This window comes from Peromyscus eremicus, chromosome 3 (assembly GCF_949786415.1).
Source record: "Peromyscus eremicus chromosome 3, PerEre_H2_v1, whole genome shotgun sequence".
Classification (NCBI taxonomy): domain Eukaryota; kingdom Metazoa; phylum Chordata; class Mammalia; order Rodentia; family Cricetidae; genus Peromyscus; species Peromyscus eremicus.
Window position 1 is genome coordinate 68,533,335 of NC_081418.1, and position 14,065 is coordinate 68,547,399.

Here is a 14,065-nt window from a genome sequence, read left to right on the forward strand (position 1 = left end):
TCTGTGGAAGTCTGTATGATTGCTATAAAAGTATATTCTAACATGAATGGAAACAGTTTCAAACGTGCTCTACACACCGGTATGGAGTGGTAAATATGACGCTGCAGCCTACACAGACTCTGTTTACTGAAGAAAGACACTCAAGAGGGACTAGTATTATTTGGGAGCAACAGTACCAGTATGGAGGTCAGGAGGCATAGTCCAAGGTCCTGGTAAAGCCTTCTAGAACAAACAGATGGTGGAGCACAGAGCTGAAAGACAGGTGTTAGCTGGGTAAAAGCACTGGGGGCTGGGGAAGAGCAGCAGGGGAGAATAGGCCTGACAGAGCAGTCAGGGGGAAGGTTGGGAATGAGGAGAAGGACCAGTAAGTTCAGCACGGCTAAAGCGGAGAGGAGCAGAACAGGGAAGGGAAGCAAGGGCAAACCATCAAGGCCTTGTTAGACACGCTGCAGAGAGACGTTAACCTACAAGTAGCTGAAGCTATTAACGGCAGTCCCAGAAGTGACACACTCGGGCTTTACATTCTAGCTACTCTCAATACTCTCATGTGGGAAGTGATGTGGAGAAGATCGGGAGGATCACGGGGGAGGCTGGGATGTGTGCAGAGGAGGCACTGACAGGGATCTGAATGAATCCAAGACCCGCTCAGGGAGTGGAGTGGACAAACGTCCTGGGGCATTCGGGGGAGCAGGACAAGCCCAGCATATGGGTGAATATGTCAGTCCGTTCATAATGGGGTGGAGGCTGGTGAGCACTACGAGAGAGCGGACGGATCTGTCCGCTGAAGTATTTTCTACAGTTGAGATGACGAATGAAACCAAGGCAGTGAGCTGCCTTTTAAATGACTAACTTACACACAAATCCCTCCCTACACTCAAAGCAGGAAGACCTATTGGAAACCCATGTATACTTTAACACAGTGCATTAACAACCAGGAAACCCCACTACTCCCATTCTAAGGAGTTGGTAAGTTAAGGCAAGCTTATGATGAAGAACAAAATTTTACTAGCTTATATTATAAGCAAACCTAAGCCCCAGAGAAAAATCTCAGCCCATCCTTGCCCAGAATTAAAATGAACAAGGTAAGGATTTTTTTTTTAATCAAAGCCATATTTACACTAATTTTTAGTGGGGAACTGACTCACTGTTATAACAATTTACCTTCTAGGACAGGTGCGTGCTTTGCTGAAAGGTGTGTGTGTGTGTGTGTGTGTGTGTGTGTGTGTGTGTGTGTGTGTGTGTCTGTGTCTGTGTGTGTGATGGTGGGGATTAGACACTAAATATTTCTTCTTTCCCTCCCAGTTATCTCGGCATTTACCATACCTTAGCCATGAGTGTTGTTCCAAAGCCACCTTGGTAGTTATTAGACGAGGGGACTCCATCCATCACCCCAGGCACAGGGTTGTAAGTGTCACTGGACCAGCATCGTCCCGAGCTCATGTTCAGGATCTTAGCCAACAATTTTGGGTCAAGCCCTGACCTATCAAAGGTCAAAGAAAAACATTAAATATCAGAATGTACAAGTCACGCATGACGTACTAACAAGTGAGGGCATTCCACCTTTTTGTGTATCACTATAAATTGAAAGTCCACATAGAACTAGGAGGCAGCAGAGTCGCTGCAAGTGTGAGCCGGCTTGGGATACACAGAGAGGGTCAGACCAACCTGGGCTACAGAGTAGCAGCCAACCTCAAAAATCCAAAATAAAGGCCAGGAGTGGTGATACATGCCTTTAATCCCAGCACTCTGGAGGGAGAACAGGCAGATCTCTGTGAGTTCAAGGCTAGCCTGATCTACATGATGGCCAGGGTTACATGGAGAAACCCTCTTTTAACCCCCTACCAAACAAAACAAAACAGAACCCCACCCCCCAAAAACCCCAACAACAAAACATCATCCATTAAATCAAAGCCAAGTGAGGAATCCAATCTTCAATTACATATTAAGAGCTGCTGATTAAAGCTGAGCAGCGGGGCATACACCTTTAATCCCAGCACTCAGGAGGTAGAGGTAGGCAGATCTCTGTGAGTTTGAGGCCAGCCTGGTCCACAGAGCGAGTTACAGGACAGCCAGGGCTACATAGAGAAACCCTGCTTTAAAAAAGCAAAACAAAGCAAAACCCCTGAAAACAGCAGTAACAAAAAGAGTTGCTGATTAACAAGGCCATTCCAGAGAAAACCTGCACTGTCTACTATAAAGAGGAGAAGATGCATAACCTCATCACAGTGTGCGTGGCTTCTCACACTCAAGGGTTCACTTATGAACTTTAAATTAATCTGATAATCTAAATTCTACATTCACATAGAAACGATCTATTTCAGAAAGAAATACTGGCAACTCTGGAAAGTCATGAGTCTGGGTGGAAGCACTTATATGTATGTTTATTCCTTTGGTTTTTATGAGAGTAAGTGCAAGAGATGAACGATGAGCTGTGAAATGTGCTTAGGAGAAGTTATCATTACAAAAGACAGTATTTCCTGCTGCACACTTTCCCTTATTTATTAAGCCTTCATTAGATAATCTTGCTTATGAAGCAAGTCTGCCCAGAATGGTGGCATATGCTATCTATTCAGAGACATGCGTCAGAGTTCTGGGTCACCTGCTGATAAGGTTACTGATCCTGATAAAACAAAGCTTGCCGGAGCGGAAACATCATTTGTTCTATCACTGGGCTGATAGCATAAATGGCTGCTCAATGCAACCCTAGGAACAGCTGCAATCTAAGGATCCTCACACAGTTTGGGATACCCAGCTTGTTAAATATCACGGAATCAAGTTTCAAATAAAACTCCATACTCAGCCATTTATTGGTTTCTTTCATGCAAAGGACCATTATAACACAACTGTCATAAAAGCCTTCTACTTTGTCTTAAAATCAATCTCTTCTAGGAAAAAAAAGATTGAAAAGAAACACTTAGATAAATGTTAAACAAACTGCACCTCAGCATGCTTAAATTGATCACTGTGTAGTCTGTTCACTGCAAAATCTGAATACCCAAACAGCAAGGCATTTTTGTGATGCTGAAGCCGGGAAGAGAGCTGACCGCCCAGAATCACACGGAACCAGTGCAACACAACAGGATGCAACCAGGCTTCTGAGGGGGGAATAAACAGCACACTTCGTGCCACCAGGCTGAGTTTGTATGTGGCCCATGTTAGGATGGGTCTTTTATTAAGGATTCTATCAAACATAAAGAGTCCATCTAAATCAGCTATCAGCTTCTGTCCAATAATAAAGAGAAGCACAATAGTTTCAGTCTTTTAAAAATATGAGTTTGGCAGAGCCTAATCTCTGCAAGTGAGAGGCAGAAGCAGGAAGATCAGTTCAAGGCCAGCCTGGGCTACATTACATAGCAAGTCCCAGGCCAACCTCAGCTACATTAGTCAGACACTGAAAAAGCCCAAGGGTAAGTCTGCTGTGTGTGTAGTTACAACAGACACTTTCTTTCCAGTGCAAATAAATCAAGCTATCATCAGGACAGTGTGACATGGCATGAAAAGACAAAGACAGCACTCTTAAAGAATAACTGTGAAGAGAAGAAGCACAGATTAGCCATCAGCTAACTGCTGTAACTACAAATGTATTCTCCAGGCCAAACCTACAACCATAAAGACAGCACATTCCCAAAGACATCAAACATTTTAAGGCATCCTACTGTCTTAGAGTTCAAGATGCCATCACATCTAAAGCAGTGGATCTACTCCTCCCTTTAGAACCTTCTAGGTTATGCTGGCCAGTACTTCACAAGACTCTTGACTGCAAAGGAGGTTCATACTCTGCAGCATTTGCTCAAATGGTGAGTTAGGCCTAATTCCCTAACTTTGGAAAACCCCCTGCTTCCCCTGAATGGAACAACCAGGGAAAACACTGGCACTGGCTAACGGAAACCTGCTTTGGCTAACATGCCACTATCCAGAGGCATCTAACGCGTACATGCACACATAGAAAATCAGGTGGGAGCTGTTCTCCGCTCATTTTCCAAACCTGATGCTGCCTGCCCTGCAGATTCCCTTCAGGAGCCTCCTGCTCCCTCCCTGCCCCCACTCTGCAGCAAAGTGTATCATTAAAAAGAGCAAGTGAGGAGTGTTTTGCATTTCCTCTTTCTGAGGCTTCTTCAGCTGGCACATACAGAACTGACAGTTAGAATTAGACAGGATATTAAAATCAGTTACTGAAGTCCTCTGTCTTCCACTGTGCCCAAGGCTTGTAATGGTCTGAAACCAGCTAGAATACACAGTAATTGTCATTCAGAGAGTCTACCCTAGAACGTCATGCTTCACTGGAGAAGACTGAGTTTCCATTTGAAATCAACAAATTAATCCAAGACAGGTATCTGAAAGGGCAAGTTTAATAGGAAGCAGCTACTGGGCTCTCAACCATGATAAAATGTTATTGCTGCTTCCCTGTAAATTGGCTGGGAACATATGATACTTCTGCATAAGAGCCCCATCGCTGCTCAGGAGATATACAGCTCAAGCCATCAAAAGGATGACAGTCTGTCAGTCCCCATAATAACTTGCCACTGGAGGTGGTTCAAGAGTGTGTGCATGCATGCTTGTGGCTTTACAATTGCTGGGATGTTCTCTGATACAAACAGAATGAATTCATTGCTCTGACTGCATATATAATGCAACTCAAATAAACGTCACTATGTCAAACCTACTCACCTCTAAAACACAAGAACAGTAAACGAACTTTTGGGAGAAGTAAAAAATGATGCATCATAAACTGTTAAAAAAATGAAAAAGTATAACAACGCTTTGCTTCACCATGGCTGAAATTTTAGGGACCAAAAGTTTGTTCATTTTCTACCTTTCAAGTATCTACACTGGTATTTGTTAAGGACAACAACTGAGTGTTGGTATAACAGAAACAGATCTGGAAAGAACACATCTAAAGCCATGTCTATTTTAATCAATCACCCACTGATTCACTCACACATACTCACACATACTGCGATGTGTCAGTTCCAGGCAAGAGCCAATGAGTCAACAAAGAAAGCCGAGCACAGTCTGTGCCTGCCTACTAGGGGCAGGTGAGAGGAGATCCACGCCCAGAGGCCATGCAGCCACAGCCCATCCTCTCCCTCATCCTCTCCCTCCTTTCCTGTTTATTTAGTCCTGTCTTCACTCTGAATGCCTGCTATGTTCTTACAAGCTGGCCATGCACACATCTATTATGGAGCTTACATTCTAGATGGGAAAACAGGTAATAAAACACACAGGGAGAGAGAGAGAGAGAGAGAGAGAGAGAGAGAGAGAGAGAGAGAGAGAGAGAGAGAGAGAGAGAGAGACAGAGAGAGAGAGAGAGAGAGAGAGAGAGACAGAGACAGACAGAGACAGACAGAGATAGAGATAGATAGAGAGAGAGAGAGAGACAGAGAGAGAGACAGAGAGAGAGAGAGAGACAGAGAGAGAGAGAGAGAGTCAGCTAGTGAAAAAGGTTACAAAGGTAAACTGTCCAAATAAGAGTCAAATCCTAACCTCAGATATCATTAAGTACTATGTGCTAAGAACTACTTTTAAAAAGCTACAAGGATTAATCAGCCATCTCAGTAACCCAGTGGGGGTTGGTACCATTATCATTTTATAAATGAGAAAAGCAGACATCTGTGTATAGCTGGATGCAAGTTAGACAGGCTAACCAGCCTGAGACTCACTGAGTGACGGTGGGCAGCAGTGACATGACAGTCAACCAGCCAATGCGTGGCATTTTCCCAGTTAAGAAATCCTATCAACATTTTGATTATCAACCTCCTGCATTTTTTCTGTTGGCTGGGGTATAAAAATAAGAGTCTTGCCAGGCAGTGGTAGCACACACCCAGCACTCAGGAGGCAGAGGCAGGTAGATCTCTGAGTTCGAGGTCAGCCTGGTCTACAGAGTGAGTTCCAGGACAGCCAGGGCTACAGAAAGAAACCCTGTCTTGAAAAACAAAAATAAATAAATAAATAAAAGTTTTAATCCTCACAAAAGGCCAAACTGAGGCGCAATAATCAAGAAACTGGAAGCACGCCTGCAGGAAAAGCTCTCTTTGGGAAGTTTCAACTGCGGCTGAAGCAACAGTGTTACAGCCTCTGTGGGTCAAGACAACATGGCAGCTGCAGGAGCGGGTGGGCTCCCTGACCATGCAAATCACTTGTTACACCACCGGTGTTTCTTAAGACTCAATTCCCAATGGAGCAAAACGAAAAATCAAACAACAAAATGCACATTAACAATGTTGCTTGTGTGTGATCACAGAACCACAACCTCTCTCGTGCAATCAGGGCGCTTTCAAGGCTACAGGACAACTTCGGAGTCCTAACTAGGAATCCAATTAGGAAGGAAAAAGATCTAATAAACAGGAATCTCAAAGTATATTATGTACCAATATTTTTTGCACTTTTTTTTTAAACAACATTTTAAACTTTCACTAACATCCATAAAGGCTCACTGTAAAAGAGCAAAGGGTCAAGACGGTTTTTAAACTGTATGATTTTATTCTTTTATTAAAGAGAAAATCATATTCCAGAAAAAACTAAAACACTGACTTATGAGAATGAAATTAATCAGAAATGATCACGTCACCGGAACAGGCGACTCAATTTGTAAATGTTAACATTAATACTCTAGAAAATTCTACTTGCAAGTGAGCAGCATATAAATGCACCTGGACCACTCTGATGCTGCACTACTCTGTGGGAATTTACTACTTGGGAATTTATGCTTGCTGATGCCAATTTTCTCCTTCATCTTGCAAAGTGCAATAAATCGTGGCCGCTCTCTATACTCGATCAAAGAGCAGTCCTGTCATTTCAGACCGCGTCTGTAAACCACAGAGACAAGACAACAGCAGAAGCTCTCCTCCTAGGCTGGCAGAGCTCTAAGGCAATGCAGGAACCTCAAGTTAGGAAAACACCCTAGTACAATCTGAAACATTGAAAGTTATACGTTATTTTAACAGTCAAATAAAACAAGCAAGTTTCTGCCTTGTTTTTGGACTTCTTACGCACATTTTATTTATATTTGTAGGTCTCTCTCTCACTCCATAACACACACACACACACACACACACACACACACACACACACACCTGTCCATATTTAGAGTTTTAGGAAAACTAACCCTTCAAAAGTCTTGTATTCTTCAGCGTCTGGAGTGCTAGGTTCTATTCTACCCTGGAACCTCAGAAAAGCCTCCTATTTTCAAACATTATTTTACCATACTGGGTCATGGCCAAAATAAGATAAACTATTTTTCTGCTATTAATTTCCCTACATGGACTTATGCCACTTTCAATATTTTCCTTGGGAACCCACCTAGTACAGTAGTAGCCAATGGCTTTCACTTCATTATACATTTTGTTCAGTTGTTGGCCCTATTGTTCTTTACTAGCTGCCATCGGTGGATTTCCACAGGCACTTACCCTAGATGGAAGTTCCACTTTAATTTTTCAATTCCATTTATTTGTGTGTGTGTGTGTGTGTGTGTGTGTGCACACTCACATGCCATGGCATGTGTATCATCAGAGGACAACTTGCAGGAGTCGGTGCTCACCTCCCACCATGTGGGTCCCGGCGATCAAACTTGAGCCGTCAGGCCTGGCAGCGGGTGCTCTTATTTTTACCTGTTACAGCATCTTTCTGTCCTCAATGCTTCATTTTGTTTCATTTATTCATTTGCTTGTTTGTTTACTTATTTGGAGACAGGGTCTCACCATGTAACTCTGGCTGGCCTGGAACTCACTATGTAGAGCAGGCTGGCCTCAAACACAGAGAGCTCTGCCTGCCTCTGCCTCCCAAGGTCTGGGATTAAATAAAGGCGTGTACCACCACATCTAACCCAAAGCTTTGCTTCAGAAGAGCAAATAATTATCTACTCAGAGTTTTGACAGAGAAGTATTTGAGAAACGCCAGAAGACACACTGTTGTGACTAAGGAGCATCCTGAGCCAGTGATGCTTTGGCCAGGGGGGAAGAAGAAACTAGTGAGGAAGGGACGTGTCAGGAATCTAGGACGTGAACCTTGGCTCACCCAAGCTTTTACTTTCACGGTTTATTTCCAGAAAAATAAGAATAAAATCATACACATAAATATATATGGATATTAATTCTGTTGTTAGCAACAATTAACTTTATATGCAATTCAAGCTCCAGAAAGTTTTGTTTTCCTCTTCCATGAAACTGGTCTAGAGAACAGATGTGAAAATACGCTAGGAACAAGTTTTTCAGTATGACAAGTGGCCCACAGCCTGAAACTGGCCACAGCACAGATATGACGTTCTGAAGGGTTCCCACGCACAACGGTTTTATTAAGGCTTTGTACAGACATGCCTTACCATCTTATAGACATGGTTCTAAAATGTAAATGGTATGGGATATTGATAAACCAATTAGCGCTGATGCAAAGCAAATTCCTCTTTTATCTCAATTACAACATGACAACTTAATAGGTCAAGATAGTTTAACATCTGAGACGGGCAATTCAATAAAACAACAGCATCTTGATATGGTAATTAAGAGGAAATGTGAATCCATTACCATGGTTTAAAAAAATATCTCAAGCACTTTGGCTCTTTGAATTGCTTTTATCAAAAGCTGGGGTCCAAGCTGCTCCTCTGCTTCGTGCTGCATCTATCTGACAAGCAGCCCAGAGATATGAGAAAAGCTGTGAATAAATGAGTCTGCACACATTAAGCAGTTCTCCAAAATTAAAAAGTGTATTTATTATATTCATGAAATACAGAACATTAAAAATATTAATTAGTTGATTAATCATACACAGCATTCCTAATCCAAAGGATTAAAGTCTAAAATTAAGGCATTAACCTTAAGCATTCTAGAGAATTATCATTGAAAAGAAAAATAGAATTTCTTACTCAATTTAAGTAAACAATTAGTGAACACTGTATTTTAAAGATATATCCTAACATAGAGTAACCAAGCAAGTTAAAATGAAAGCTGTGTACATGAATCGTACCTTTAGGAACATAAGCCTGGTTATCCTGACAACAGACCACCAAGAACCCTGCTAGTGTGGATTCTGAGAAGTACATTTAAAACAGGTATATAAAACTAGTTACACGGAATAATACTTGAATTCACTACACATTAAAAACAAGTTTCATTCAAATTTGTCCTAACATTGCCAAAATATGTTTGAATTTTATAGTTTTTGCATTTCAGTATAATAGAAGATATGGGACTTCCATATAAAAAGCATAATATAACTTCAGTGCATAGTGCAATATATTTTACGGCTGTGGCAAAGAGTGTTGATATTCCCTAGGGTCCTATTGCTTGTCCAATAAGCAAAGTCTATTAAAATTCAATAATAAAGCACTTTCAGCCACTCCTGCACTAACTTATTTCTCTCTCATGAACATCACTCTTTAAACATCAAAAATCAAATAGGGAAGACAATGAAAACTGTTAGAACATGAAAATGTTCTCTTCCACAAACCTGATTCCAAGATTCATAGCTTCAGCCGTTCCAATCATGCTTATAGCCAACAGCATGTTGTTGCAGATCTTTGCAGACTGAAAATAAAATGAATAGTAAGGAGCTGTACTTCAAGTTATAATTTACAAGACTTTTCTTTACCTGATTCCTAGGGTTCTCTCTTGGAAAAAACACACATTCAGTAGTGGATTCTCTCTAGTGGGTAAGGGAATGCAGTTCAGTATATCTCCCTCTGAGCCTAACACCCTGTCCTCAGCAGAAGCTGGGAGTCTCTTCCACTCGGTTAAAACAAAGGGCACCCCCACTGTGGCCTCGACACTAAGGAGGACTGGCCCATGTGGTACTACTGTTCTCAAAGGGAAATGGGAATGCTATGCGTTACAAAAGGGAACAGATGAGCAAACAAGAACAATAAATGGTAAAGTCCGTGGGGAGGAGACAGTACGGGCAGGAAGAATGGAGTGTGTGTACTAGGAGAGGGGCAGGACAAATGATTCCAGCTCAGAGTTCAGTACTAGTTATCTCATCACTAAAAACAGGGTCTCGGAGGAGGTGGAACCAGAAGTCATCTCTCTGAAGGTCAGGACAGGATGTAAACAGACAAGAAAACAGAAGGGCATCGGGGTAAATGGTAAATTCATAAGAGGATTAGACACACAGAAGCATGGGATTATACATATATTTTAGGGAACATGGAGAAATTTGATAGTTTAGACTGTCAAGTAGGGTAGAAAGTTAGAATGTGACATGGTAGAAAATAGGGATCTACCGGCCCTCTGAGCAGCAAACTAGTTATGAGATAATGGAAAACTATATCCAGGTAATATGTGGAATGAGCAAGATAATCAAAATGGTAAAACTCTGTACAGACTAGAGAATGGTAAATTTAAGTTCAACAAAGATTCCTAACAGAAAGTCTTGAGCTTTAGTGACTGGGCAAAGCATTACAAGAAGAATGGAATATGAGCATGTGTTAGGAGCAGGACAGGAGCAGTCAGTTCAATTCAGAGTTCAGTATCTCAGTCATCTCATACTTCTAAAGGAGATGCTTTACTTTTCAAAGGTTGAAGGGCACGGGTTACTCCTTTCTCATTGGACTGACATCTGCCCAAGTCTACCAACAATGATGAAAAACCAACTCATTCTAATTTAACTTAAATCTAAGCAGGGAAGCCACAGCATGAACCAAGGAAAAACAGGGGCAAGAATGTGGTCAGAAAGAACATTCTCCATTGAGTCATGCCAATCACTCGACATTACCTGCCCAGTCCCAACAGCTCCACAGTACATCACATTGGAGCCCATGCACCCCAGCAACTCTTTGGCAGCAGCAAATTCATCTTCAACTCCGCCCACCATAAACGTCAGGTTTCCAGACCGAGCAGCTCCTACACCTGAGTCATTTGGGGGAAAGAGAGTGAAGCAAAACTGCTTAGATAAAATAACAAAATGAGAGAAAAACCTAAAAACCCAAGGGATTTATTCAATCCTTGCCTCAAAAATTTATTTCTGCCAGCCATGTGGAAGATTCTCCAAATCTCCACAGGAGTGCTCCAGTAACCAAGCATCATGCAGGTTAATCATAAACCCCAAAGACATATACAGCCATATACACTTATAGTTTCCTGGGGCCCCAAGTGGCACCACAGAATGCAGAGGAGCCTGTTCTAAAGACAGTGCTTGAGGTCTGTGGCTCCCAAGCTCCTTCTCCAGCTCCCACCTACTGAGGAGATCTGGAGCCCTGGGCTCTTGGAAGGGAGAAGCACTGGCTCCTTTAGATGACTCTCACACACACTTCAGGTATCATCTGAGCTTCCTCATCTTTCTCTCCCTCCTGTCACATCTTTGAAGCAACTCATACCTAGCGACATGAGCACAAACAGGAAATAAACTTTAGCGTGCTCTGGCTACTTCTTAGCTTTTAACAAGCTTGATGAATTAACTGTCTCTGGTTGAAAGGATCAATGAAACAACTTCTAATTTAGGCTTGTCTTCATAGAGGGAGAAGGGCCACTTTACTACAACTTTTTTATAAACTATGAAATAAAATTTGAAAATTAATGCTTTTAACATAATTTTCAAGTTAGATTTTCTTGTTAAAAATAGCAAATATGTGGATATATTTTTATTATTATTACTATTTTTATTATTATTACTATATTAGCGCAACTTCTGTTTTTGTAATTACTTTACTTGCAACTACAGATAGGAAACCATAGCTGCAGCACCATTAGACCTGTTCATTCATTAGAACAGGTACTCCAAGTGATGACCTGCTTTTCAGTTTAACTGACTCAATGCCACAGTTTCTAAACATTAAAATTAAATTATACATATATGTATATATATACACATATACATACATACACATGCATAGATACATACATACATATACATATCCCCAAGACAGGGTTTCTCTGTGTAGCCCTGGCCGTCCTGGATCTTACTCTGCAGACCAGGTTAGTCTCAAACTCAGAGGTCTGCCTGCCTCTGCCTCCCAAGTGCTGGGATTAAAGGAGTGTACCACTACTGCCTGGCTTAAATTGTCAGTATTTTGCTATTGCCAAATCAAGTAGCTTTCTTTTTCCTGGTTCATATTATTTTTAAACATTTACTAAAAGCAAAAGTCAGTGTGATGTAAGCCAAACAATCTTGGGAGTGCATTCCCTATATATGGAAGCCTTCAATGCTCACAGGAAGTTAAGTTACACCATTTCATAATAGCATTAGAAACACTTTGGGAAGGATTGTGTACAAAAACCTAATTATTTTAACAATAATGACATCTGAGTGGCTATCATTTTGCTGGTTTCTAATTTATTTCACCAAGATGGTAAACCATCAATGTTTTTACAATTATTTTGCTCAATTTCTTTATCCATTCTTATTCAAAACACATAACTACTCTGTCTCCTAATCCTGTTGATCTAACCTGGAGAAATTAAGTAGACAATTTAAGCCAAAGCTTACAAATAAATCCAGTGCTATCCATCATAGGTCAGTAGCTCTGTATCTAGATTACAGACTGCTAAATAGCTTCAGAGAGTCATTTATTGAAGGAAAATTAATGCTGACAATGGTTCTCAGCTGGTTAATCTTTTGACAGGTGCACTTTCTCACTTGTTCAAACACATATTTCAAAAGAAGAAATAAGTTACTTAAGCAAGAAAAGCTCACAAGAAAGAATCGTTCACCCTTGATTCAGAAGTCCATGGCAGTTTCACTCTTTCAATGTGATGGTGTGTTTATTTCTGACTTTATGCCAACGTAGTCTGATTAAACTGAGCAATTCTTGGGACCAAATCCTATCATCCCATACACATTCCTTTAACGCTATCAAGCCTACTCCAAAGCAGGGGCAGAACTCACCCTAAGCTATCCTAAAAGAAATGAGACCACTGCAGACAGATGAAAAGGACTTCTGAAAAGCTGGAACTCAAAAGCTTCCCAAGACCTCTTACAGACTTCAGAAGACACTGCAGAGGATTTTGTCTATCGATAAGAAGCAATATATGGTCTTGCCATGCCATTTTAATTTTTAATTTTCTACAATAGGACAACACAGAACTAGTGCATGCTCAGGTAGCTAGTACTGGGAGAAATATTTACAGGTTGACCATTCTTTTTGCTTTGTTATTTTAGACAGGGTTTCTTTCTCTGTGTAGCCCTGGAGTCCTTGAACTCTATAGACCAGGATGGTCTTGAACTCAGAAATCCAACTGCCTCTGCCCACCTCCATCCCCAGGGCTGGGATTAAAGGTGTGTGCCACAACAGCCCAGCAGCTGACCATTCTTAATTCAACAATCTAAAATCTGGTATGTTCCTTTTAAAATCCAACCCTTTTTGAGCATCAATATGAAACCACAGCAGAAAAATTGAGTGTCTATCCTTAAGTAACAGGATGTGGTCAAAATGCAGGCAATCTAAAAACTCTATGTAAAATTACCTTCAGCATATGAGTACAAAGTACACAAAAACCAGAAACGAATCCTGTGTTTACATTTTGGTTTAAACCCCAAGACATTTCCTTACATACACTCAAATATTACAACATCCAAGAAAGTCCTAAATCTGAAACACTGGCCCCTACCACTTCTGATATTAAGCCTGTATTTTAGTTTGTATTTTAATAATAGTATGCATAAAACCAAACACACTGTCTTAGTCGTATTATAATATTTACCATAGTTTATTAAAATCTTTGATTTTCTTTATCTGATTTTCTACAAGGTCAGCATGGGGTCTTGCTTATGTCAGTATTCCTATTATGTAGCACACTACATGATATATTCAACAGACGACTGTTTGGAAAATAAATCAATAAGCATGGCTAAAAGGATAAAGGCTCTAGAGATGTAATAACTGGTTTTAAGAGTGATACCTGCTGGCTGTGTGATTATAAAGAAATAACTCCGAGCCAGTGAATAAAATGGGAAAGGCATTAATACTTCTTTACAGAGTAACCGGCATACCACTTAATAGAAGGGTTTTATAAGCTGAGTTTGTGAAGTAGGCATTTTCCTATCTGGTTATCTAAGTCACTGTCTCTTCTAGGACAGGTTTAGCTTTGCTTGTTAACCCCATAAACAGGAGAAGCAGGCCGGCCCAGGCTAAGAAGTTCTA

General features: G+C 41.0%; 1 protein-coding gene across 2 annotated transcripts in view; it reads right to left on the minus strand.

Annotated features, from left to right (window-relative positions):
* The window catches only part of Hibadh (3-hydroxyisobutyrate dehydrogenase), a 105,286-nt gene that overhangs the window by 1,465 nt on the left and 89,756 nt on the right, over positions 1-14,065 (minus strand). For both annotated transcript variants that reach the window (XM_059257855.1, XM_059257856.1), the window contains 3 exons: positions 10,702-10,835; positions 9,442-9,518; positions 1,324-1,480 (listed from right to left, as the gene is read on the minus strand). In XM_059257855.1, coding sequence (XP_059113838.1) covers positions 1,324-1,480; positions 9,442-9,518; positions 10,702-10,835 — 368 coding nt within the window. The remainder of the gene's footprint in view (positions 1-1,323; positions 1,481-9,441; positions 9,519-10,701; positions 10,836-14,065) is intronic.